The sequence below is a fragment of the Habropoda laboriosa genome, unplaced genomic scaffold (assembly GCF_001263275.1).
Source record: "Habropoda laboriosa isolate 0110345459 unplaced genomic scaffold, ASM126327v1 scaffold90, whole genome shotgun sequence".
Classification (NCBI taxonomy): domain Eukaryota; kingdom Metazoa; phylum Arthropoda; class Insecta; order Hymenoptera; family Apidae; genus Habropoda; species Habropoda laboriosa.
The window spans coordinates 1,377,919-1,387,913 of NW_017100218.1; the positions used below are offsets into that span (position 1 = coordinate 1,377,919).

Genomic DNA, 9,995 nt, shown 5'->3' on the forward strand with positions numbered 1-9,995 from the left:
CCCAATTTCAGCATTTTTCTAACATATAAATATCATATTGAGTATTATAATAATTATTTACATAATGAGTGAAAGTAACCACTAAATCATATAATGATGTTCTAATTAACATGGCAATATAATGATACTTTTTGCAATATTCATATTTTAAATAATGAAACTAAGAAATAAATGTAACATAAATAATATTTATCTTATTCTTTTTACATATACTTACATTTTTCACAAATATTTATTACAAAACACAACATTTTTATCCTTGAGATGTAATTATGTTGTAATTATTTCTTGTGATATTTGTGTACAAACTATATAATTTCAAGTCCTTATTCAATGTTATGAGTATATTCTTGACGAACATTTGTACAAATTTTACAGAATTGTACCCAACAAAAAAATTAAATATTCAATCACCTTAGTACTAAAATAACACAATCTGTAAGAGTTTCAAAATTGTATGAAATTATCATGAATTTTTTATCATGAACTTAATACGCAATATATTATATTTTCAAACAATTAAATATTTGGAAAGTAGAAAACAGTTTAAAGTAATTAGACTATTATATGTACATAATGTAAAAGTTATAAGTACATATTTTAAAGTAAAAGTAACAAATTTTTACAACTTACTTCGAATGAAATGAAACAAAAGATATGTTGGTCAAATTTTACATGTGGACTGTACAACAATATCAAAAAATGAATATTGTTCAATAAGTTCACTAGAATATAAATCACATTACTGCACAAGAAAAAGCTTTATATTGTAGCAGTATTTCCAACTATGTTTATATTTTTCAATTATAAAACTTCTGAGTTTCTTTTTACCTACTGCTCACATATTGTCATATAATTTTTTCGCTTTTAATGGCAAAACATAAATTAGGAATTACTTATTCTTACTAGAAATAAGCGATGATGCAAATTAAAATTTGACCTTTGAACAAACATTGTATAAACATATAACTTCGAACAATATATATAAATCCTATTTGTCCAAAGTTCAAATTTCAATTAAGCAATATAAAAACATAAACAAACCAGTATAGTGGTGATTGATAAACTAATAGTAAATGATAGCATTACTCAGTATCATAAAATTATACCAAATAGCGGAGAAATGGTCTGGATCAACGTGCATACAATTTGCATTCTATAATGTCATAGATGTATTATATATTTTTAATATCAATGTCTTTACGTTCAGTTTGCTTCTGAAGGTGCTGCTGGTAGAACATGAACTTGCTGTGCTTTACTAGCATTGTAAACTTGGCCAGGACTGAATGGTTCTAGTCTTGAACTAGAAGCTATTTCACTTTTACGAATCGTATCTTAAAAGAATTAACAAATGTTATCAATATGAACATATAAAAAATCTTAAACAGACAGTGTTAAAATTTAAACAATTGTGTAAAAACTAGCGATTAAATGAAGAGTAAAATGTTAATGTATCTTCAAATATTCTTTGATATTGAAGAACTTACCACTTTTTGATTCTGGTGCTGGAATGTATCGGGACAATCTAACAACAGGAAGAGGCAAATAACCACTGGTTAATGGCATCACGTCCAATGTGACGCTTTGTTTTTCTAAAATTTCCAAAGACACAATTCCAGCAGTACGACCACATACAGCCCACATGGCTTGATCAGCAAGAACCTCATACATTAATTGTGGTGAAGGATATGGATAAGGACTAGGTAACATTCGTGTTACTGTAAGATAAAGATGGCACATGCTACCAGCACGACAAAATTCACCTCCGTTTCCAGCAGCTTCAACTTTCGAGGACACTGTAAATAAAGTCTGGAAAATGATATTATAAATAGAAACTCACCTTTTTAAAACATTTTTAAAATAAATGTTATATTTTATATTTAATCACAATTAAATTACTAACAAAGCAGACTATTACATCGACTATTAAAATACATTTCACTAATTTATATACATTAAATAAAAAGCCATAGAAGTAATTTATGCTCTTACCACATAATCTGTAATATCAAAATTGCATCTATAAAGACTGGATGCTTCTTCCATTCTTTGCAAATTATAAATTTGCAGAGGATCATCATTGGTATGTAAGTAGTTTAGTTCTTCAGTATCATTAATAGGTATGTATTTTACACGAAAATCAGTCTTTATTGGCATCAAATACTTCTCATCTATACCAATTTCAAGTTCCCACATAAATGATACATTTATTCCATTACCTACTACTAATCTCTGACCCGCGATAGGATTTAAGCTTTTAAATTTAACGTCGATTGACGTTATTGTTGTTAATTCTGGTTCAATCAGTTGTAGGTGTTGATTTGTTAATCCTGTTACAATTATTTGAAGGAATTTCCTTTGTTTTGCTGTGTGAAGTTTCATGTTTGACATAAGAGGTGGACCAAAATGTAGAGGTATGCTTTCTTCTAAGCCCCATGGACATTGTATATTCAACTACAAAAGTGTTAATAACCATAAATATTTAAAAATTATGTTTATTTTTATTATGTATATTTTTTTAATTATTACAATATATATTATATGTGAAAAAGGTACCTTATGTTCCATTGATAAAGCATCTTTCTTTGGTGGTAGTTCAGCTAAAACTTTAAACTTTAACCGTATTGTTTGAAATGGTTCACAAAGTGGCAGTGGTATTTCTAGTTCTTTAGACATTGCTTCTTGAGAACTATCGACTTGTACTACCAATCCCCTAGACGTACGCAATTTAAGCTTCATATCTTCTGTTTTTTTTATACTCCCACTCATAATAATTAATTCTATATCTTGAACAAGGCCCGCCAATAAGTCTCTGCCGCATTTCAAGAAAATTGTAGGCTGGGTTTTAGCTACTTCATAACATAATCGAGGATTTAAAATAGGCGATAAAAATTCCAATTTTTCTTCAATAACTAACGATAATTGGCCAACTTTGTAAAAACCAGGCTGATCAACACTCCTGGATAATTTAAACGTATTCATACCTGGTTTCATTATAAATTCGTCACATGATAATGCTTTACTGAAATCACCTTTCGCATTTACAGATGGTTTTCTATGTTTTGTACTGTCAGAACGTCTCACGACAGGTTTAATGTTTCTGTGTACAACACTAGCAGATCCAAGACTTTTATCTTCTTTATAATCTAAATATGAATATACTTGTAATTGGAGTAAACTTGGATCAGACGGTTTCATATCTTCTAGAGTACATTTCGATAACAACGGGATTGATGGTTCAGGTGGTAATTTTGAACCCTTTTTCTTACTAGGTAATAAAGGTTTCTGAATTTCTTCAACAGATATAGACGCTTTAGTACATTTTACCTCTCTAGGAAATAAACTTTGTATACAAATTTCGATATTGACCACGCAATCTTGCACTACTTTATCCATCACTTTAACTTCCATACTAAATATCAGAAAAGCACATCCAAGTTCTATGAGTAATGGTTGTGGTGATGAGATCATCTTCATGTATCCAAACATTTCTTCAAAATAGGTATTACGAACAGTAATGTGCAATACATTTAAACTAGAAATAGCTGCACAAACTTTTGTATATTTTTCAACATCATCCATTCTTTTGTAACATTGTGCCAATTCCAACTGAGTTTGTGCTGCTAAGTGATTCCAACCTTCATCAGTGTAAGTTTTTAATGCATCAGATAAAAATGCAACAGCTTTTTGGTTCTCTCCAAGCTCACTATAAAATTGTGCTAATTCTTTTCCTATTAATCTAGCTGATCGAATTCGACCCACATGTTTGTAAGTACCCATAGCTAATTCCGCATGTTCAAGATATTGTTTTTTAAATGCTTCTTTTGATGAAAGTGCTTCTTTTAATTTATCAGTTGGTGTCAATTTTCCCTCTATTTGTGATTCAGAATCACCCATACCAGCTATAAGATAAACAACTGTATGTAACTGCTCACTAGAAGGTTCATTCCCAGGCATTAAACCACATAGTTTTCCTAAATTTCCCAACTAAAATAGATTATAATAAAGATCACATTATTAATCATATTACTTTTTCAATTTATATTGACTTCTATAATTTAAAAAGTATTCAATTAATACTTTCTGCAACTTACTTTGTCTCTAGCAAGAGCCCATAGACTGGCTGTATGTAAGGAGCAAAGGTCTAGTTGTTGATTATTATCAATGTTATAGGACGATAATTGACAAGCTTGCAATACCTCTAATGCACAAAGAAAAGACCAACATTCAATTGATCCTTCAGGTCGTTGAACTTCTAATATACGTAATTCACTTAATGTATTATGAACAAATGACAAGCACCTTTGTGCAACCTAAATTAACATAAAATTATGTATTTATATTCATAATAAAACAAAATAGCCAAGAATAAGTTCTTTTCTTATAAGTTGAAATAATCTTGATATATACAAACCTCCCATGGTTTGTTAAGTGCTAGTAACATGGCACACTGTCTACTGAATAAATAACTTCTAAGATCTAATAATGATGCTTTACATTCAGCCAAAAGATGTCTTAAATGATGATTTGTACCATTACTTAAATTAACACCTTCCCAATTATTTAATGGTGTTTGAAATAAATTTAACCATATAGGAGTCTCTACAAATTTGTTGAGAAGAGATTAATTTTTTATCTTTAAAGGATAAGGATACTTTAATATACGAAACTGACATACCTCCTACATTAGAATTAAGCACAAACTGTGTAAAGAGAGCATCTAATTCATCATACTGTACTAAAGCTTCATCATATAAACCTAACATTTGTAAAACAAATGCAAGCTCTTCCTGAAAAGTGAATTATAATTGAAAACTATATACTTTTAATATATAATTACATAAAAGTAGAACATATACAAAAATAATTACTAAAAACAAGACTTAACTTACCTGCAGTAAGAAATAATGACAAAAATTCCAACTAGGATGAATTCTATTTTCTCTTTGTTCTCTAATAATATCTTCAAAATTAGATAGTCTTTTGTCATATGCAACAAGCATTAAATGACGTATACGATTAATTAAACTTCTCCATGATTCAGCTGACCGCATCTCTGATTTTATTGGATTTATTACAGCACAGCATCTATTTAACATATTACTTATAATATATAATAGGGGAACAGTATATAAAAATAAATTTTAAAAACATTTATCAATTTAATTATTACTTCACCTATCACCATTCTTAGAAGCAAAATCACTGCGAATTTTGTCTAAAACTGTTGTTCTAGGTAATAACTTATTAGTCTTTTTTATATCGTAAGTTTCTACTATAACAATCATCCAATCTTGGATATGATATTGTGTTAGTGTCTTTAGCCAATTATCTATGTCTTCCCTGATGCTTGTTTTATAAGTGTCTACATCCTGTAATCCAAATAGTTATGATTAAACAAATATATACTCACATCACAATTAACTCTTATAAAATAAAGAGATGACGAAAGTATGAATCTACTTACAGAACATTCAGTCCAATAAATATGAAATATTGGTTGTTTTATCAGATGCCGATCTTTTTCATTTGGGAGAATGTCTTTACAAAATGGCACAAAAGTTGCCCCAAGTTTAACTTGCTTAATTGGTCTACTAAATGATCTACGCCATTCCACCATATCAGCAGGCATGGCTTGAAGCAAACTATTTTCCAATGCAGAAAATAACTTATCATCCCCTGCATCTATATTGAAAAAGGCAATAGAGTTTACTGAGATAATGTAAACAAAATTTATTCTTATCAAACAATATTTTATATATATGTACATTATTAAATATGTATCTAAAGAAATCCTAACTGTAAAAGAAATTATTATTACATTTTATAGACTGTGAAACATAGAATATCATATTAGCAATGATTCCAATTATGCTGAAAAGAAAAAAGAAATGTCATGAAGATTGACAGTTCATCGAGGGCGTAAATAACAATGCTTAACAATAGTGACATCACTAGAAAGAGGTTAAATAAATTAATATCTTGATTAATGAACTTACACGTGATAATTGGTTTAATATCCATAAAGGTATTTGATCTACGTTCACCACCCAAAGACGACCCCCCATTGCAATTCATTTCTAAAGATTGGCAGTTGCTTCGCGAACTTGCTTTCAATCATTACAACTTTACGTCACTTTTGTTACTTTGTACAAAAATTACTTTTTAGTTTATCTTAAAATAAAATATACAATACTTCAACGTTCTTTCTAAATTAAATAGAGAGCAATTGTTTTATTCGTCACAAATAGATAAGAATTCAACATAGTACAATAAATCTAACATTTTATTTCAGTCGTTCAGATAAGTTCCATTGAGGTTGGAATTGGAATCTTCGTTTAACATGTCGTGTAATATCGATACTCTCAAAAATTTCGATATCTCGTATTCTACTTAATGTATATACATTGTTTGTTTGTTGCAATTTTTGCAAAGTTTGTTGAAAATTAGTGCAGTTTTTACTTTAGTTAATGTATATAAGTTTGTAATTGGAAAGCATATAATAATTGTTTGAAAATTGTAGATAGAATATAATATAATTGACACGTACTAAAGTGTACAATATTAATTTGTATCAACAAAAAATATTTCAGTGACTGTCAGAATATTATTTGTTAACAGGTTAATAAATAATTTAACTCTATACTTTTAGTATTATCTTTACAACTTTATGATTTAAGTAGTACTTAACTCTAAATACATTTAATAAGTTGAACTTTCAATCATCTAGATTTGTTCTAAAATAATTTTTTAATTTGAAAAATTGACATATAGAATAGTGAAGCAGAGAAAAACAAATGTATCAGAAAAAAGTAATTAATAAAATACCAGGTAATCTGCCATCCCCTTCAAAAAGAGAAAAACAAGGTTACATTGAAGACTTAGCAAAGAAACAAAAATTTGAATTGGAAGAATTGTTAGAAAGACAAAATAAAATTCTTAGTAATAAGTAGGTAAGGTCTGAAGTCTAGGTTACATTATTAAATTAATTTTTCATAACATATATTCTTTTTTTTTTTTGTAGAACATTCATATTAAAACTTCCAGATAAAGGAGAAAAAATTAGAGCTTTTCGTGATAAGATATTAAAAGAACTGGAACATAAGAATGAAATTCAAGAAGCAGCTAATCTTTTATCAAGATTAAATTTAGCATCTGAAGGTAAAGCTGCTATGAATGAATTAGAATGGACAGGCAAATATAATGAATCAAGAAATGATATAAAAGTTGAACTTGATAGTGATGATGAAGAAGATCCTTTGAAAATATTGGCACAAGTTAGTTTTATATTTCTATAAACTATGTTATATTTTATATAATGTGCTTTAAAATTTATTCTTTACTGTCATTAGCCTACAGGATCTGGGATTCATAAAAAGAAAGTTGTACATTTACCACCAGAAGAAAGCTTAATTAAGGCAGAAGATTTAGCAGAAATAGAATCTTTTAAAATAGAACCTACTGAACATATTACATATATTCTCAACAAAATAGAAAAACCTTCAGAGGAGAAAACTGTAACAAAAAAACCATTTAAGCCATATAAAACAACTAAATCCAATGTACATGATCCAGAAAAAGAAAAACAAAGAAAACAGAATAAACATTGGGAAGTTACAGCAGCAACACCTCCACTTATAGTTCATGGTGCAACAAAAATTATAAATTTAAATGAATCCCTGAAGTTACAAAAGGAACAGGCTGAGATTCTTCAGGTGAATAGCTCTTGTAATTAGATGTAATACTTAAAGTATTTTTTATAAAAATTGCCGTTATTTCTCAGGAGGTTCGAACAAAACACGCAGCGGAAAGATTAGCTGAACAACTCGGTTTACACAACATTGGTCCCACACCCGAAAATGTAGGTAACTATCGTCTACAGGATGAAAAAGGATCAGATTCTTCTACTTCAGAAGATGAAGAAAACGAAGTACATGATGAGGAAGATAATGATAAAGGGGGAACTGTTGTTTTTACAGTAGACAGTATAGAAAGTTAACTTATTTTATTACCACGTACGTCTATGGATTTTATGTAAATATATTTATGAATAAATTAATCATTCTTAAAAAGACTATAGTATACTTTCTTATTATACATACAAGAACATGATTATGGTTGTAATTAATCGAAATATCAAGATCTTGCTATTAATTTAAAGTACATGTGATTTTGATAATTTGAAATGTAATAACTCGAACTAAAATGTTTATGGAACTTTATTATTTTTACAATGTTTATATTAATTGTATCCAAAATTATTAATAATTGCTGTGTATGGTGCTGCAGCTTTGGTAATCTTTTGTGCAGCTTGGGTGGTAAGTTTCTGAAATAAAAAGGAAGAAAATGTAAAATCATTCTTTGAACCAATTCTAACTCTGATATTTTTAGATATACCCTGAGTTTTTCTCTCTTTTGAATTTTAAGAGTTGATTTGACGCGTCTCTTGTTCTCCAATGTGCGTACCACAGCCTTGTATTTCCATCCAACTTCATGAGATAATCTACCTACATTACAGTACTAAAAGGACAAGTTACATTAATATCATATAACCTTTTAATACACATTATAAATGTTTCTACTATATTTACTCAGTTAAATATGACATCACAAAGAATAAAACATATACTCAGGCGCAAATTACCAATACATCATCGTAAAAAATTTAATAAGTAGCAGCAAATAATTACAATTATACTTTTCATTAATGATCTTACCTTCCTACCAGGTTTCAAACACATAACTCTCATAGCTCCTGGTACAACAACACGTTTCCTGCGATCATATGGTGGTGGACAACCTTCATAAACCTTCAACCTCCTAAGAGCATCCTTTCCCCTTTGTGTTTTGTGTGGGATCATTCCTAAAAATTAGACTATGTTTATAGTACTGTAACATTTATACTCCAAAGTCCTTAATGTTTCATAACAAGTAATCTCATATAAAAATTTGTTTCATTGAATTATCAAATAATGTAGGTAAGAATTTCATATAATCATTGATTAAGATAAATTATAAAATTCTGTTTTAAGTCACTGATGTCTAAACATACCACGAACTGTTTTCCAAAGTATTTTACTGGGAGCACGGAAATGGAAAGGTCCACGAGCTGGATTCACATTACATCTTTTGCGTAAAAATGACATATACTTCAACTTGTTCCTAAAATAAAAATATTGTATTAAACAAATTGAGTCTTTTAAAAGAATATGTCACATAAAAAAGAATCCTTATGTATCTATGTATAACATGATTATAAATATTAATGTATCTATTTTTGCTAACCTGAAGAAATTACCAGAGATATTAAGTTGTTCACTGCGAACAACAATTACTTTATTGCCTTGTAAAATCGTTTTAGCAATAACTGCTGCCAAACGACCAAGTAAATGGCCACAGCCATCAATTAATATTGGCTGAAAGTATATAATTATAATAAAATTCCGATTATACTAATGTACCTATGTATAATGTTACCAATAACAAATAACACGTGTCAATTGACACTTAAAAAGAAAATAATCAATTTATTTAAATATCATGTAATACATACTATTTTAATACGGAAAAGTAGTAAAGTATAGAATTTATACAATTTTATGAGAAAGAAGAACAAATATGATAACAAGAAAACACGTGTATACGACACAGAAAACGGTTCAACGAATTAATATATTTTTAAGTAATTCCTATTAAATAACTGTAAAAAATATTTATCAAATTCTTGTGCATAGAATGCAGATTAAAACAAGCATTCGTACAAAATAATTTATACTATACGATTTTAAAACATTAAAACTTAACATGCGTACCTTATTACTGAAGCCAGTCATTTTGCCACCCTACCGGAAAAGGATCCATGAACGTTGAGAAGTGTGCGACCTCTTACCGGAAGATATTGTGTTATAGCTCCAGTGTGTCCAACATTATATTTCTTCTTCTAAATACAAGCATGCAATATTCTTTGTTAAAATGTTTATATATCATTGCAATTA

The 9,995-nt window shown here is 28.7% G+C and overlaps 3 protein-coding genes across 3 annotated transcripts; 1 reads left to right on the forward strand and 2 right to left on the reverse strand.

The window, feature by feature from the left end:
• Positions 1-1,121: 1,121 nt before the first annotated feature.
• On the reverse strand, positions 1,122-6,146 carry LOC108570901 (trafficking protein particle complex subunit 10). The gene is made up of 11 exons (XM_017932832.1): positions 6,000-6,146; positions 5,468-5,685; positions 5,179-5,372; positions 4,893-5,088; positions 4,679-4,790; positions 4,415-4,602; positions 4,095-4,313; positions 2,557-3,987; positions 1,993-2,454; positions 1,488-1,809; positions 1,122-1,334 (listed from the first exon to the last, which is right to left on the reverse strand). The coding sequence occupies exons 1-11, from the start codon at positions 6,076-6,078 to the stop codon at positions 1,207-1,209; spliced, it is 3,549 nt and encodes a 1,182-aa protein (XP_017788321.1). The 5' UTR covers positions 6,079-6,146; the 3' UTR covers positions 1,122-1,206.
• Positions 6,147-6,549: 403 nt separating this feature from the next.
• Positions 6,550-7,999, forward strand: LOC108570919 (DNA-directed RNA polymerase II subunit GRINL1A). The gene is made up of 5 exons (XM_017932857.1): positions 6,550-6,621; positions 6,775-6,949; positions 7,025-7,277; positions 7,353-7,715; positions 7,784-7,999. The coding sequence occupies exons 2-5, from the start codon at positions 6,798-6,800 to the stop codon at positions 7,997-7,999; spliced, it is 984 nt and encodes a 327-aa protein (XP_017788346.1). The 5' UTR covers positions 6,550-6,621; positions 6,775-6,797.
• A 243-nt stretch (positions 8,000-8,242) lies between these two features.
• Positions 8,243-9,885, reverse strand: LOC108570896 (60S ribosomal protein L13a). The gene is made up of 6 exons (XM_017932824.1): positions 9,813-9,885; positions 9,286-9,416; positions 9,053-9,162; positions 8,718-8,863; positions 8,398-8,520; positions 8,243-8,326 (listed from the first exon to the last, which is right to left on the reverse strand). The coding sequence occupies exons 1-6, from the start codon at positions 9,831-9,833 to the stop codon at positions 8,243-8,245; spliced, it is 615 nt and encodes a 204-aa protein (XP_017788313.1). The 5' UTR covers positions 9,834-9,885.
• Between the last annotated feature and the right edge of the window lie 110 nt (positions 9,886-9,995).

Excerpts from the sequence above, each read along its gene's own strand:
- LOC108570919 (XM_017932857.1), top strand. The coding sequence starts at position 6,798 with ATGTATCAGAAAAAAGTAATTAATAAAATACCAGGTAATCTGCCATCC. Across the intron at positions 7,278-7,352 it reads CTTTGAAAATATTGGCACAA|CCTACAGGATCTGGGATTCA; the intron begins GTTAGTTTTATA and ends TACTGTCATTAG. Across the intron at positions 7,716-7,783 it reads AACAGGCTGAGATTCTTCAG|GAGGTTCGAACAAAACACGC; the intron begins GTGAATAGCTCT and ends GTTATTTCTCAG.
- LOC108570901 (XM_017932832.1), bottom strand. The coding sequence starts at position 6,078 with ATGAATTGCAATGGGGGGTCGTCTTTGGGTGGTGAACGTAGATCAAAT. Across the intron at positions 4,791-4,892 it reads GTCATTATTTCTTACTGCAG|GAAGAGCTTGCATTTGTTTT; the intron begins GTAAGTTAAGTC and ends TTCACTTTTCAG. Across the intron at positions 2,455-2,556 it reads CTTTATCAATGGAACATAAG|TTGAATATACAATGTCCATG; the intron begins GTACCTTTTTCA and ends ACACTTTTGTAG.
- LOC108570896 (XM_017932824.1), bottom strand. The coding sequence starts at position 9,833 with ATGACTGGCTTCAGTAATAAG. Across the intron at positions 9,163-9,285 it reads ATCTCTGGTAATTTCTTCAG|GAACAAGTTGAAGTATATGT; the intron begins GTTAGCAAAAAT and ends TTTTTATTTTAG. Across the intron at positions 8,521-8,717 it reads GTTTGAAACCTGGTAGGAAG|TACTGTAATGTAGGTAGATT; the intron begins GTAAGATCATTA and ends TTGTCCTTTTAG.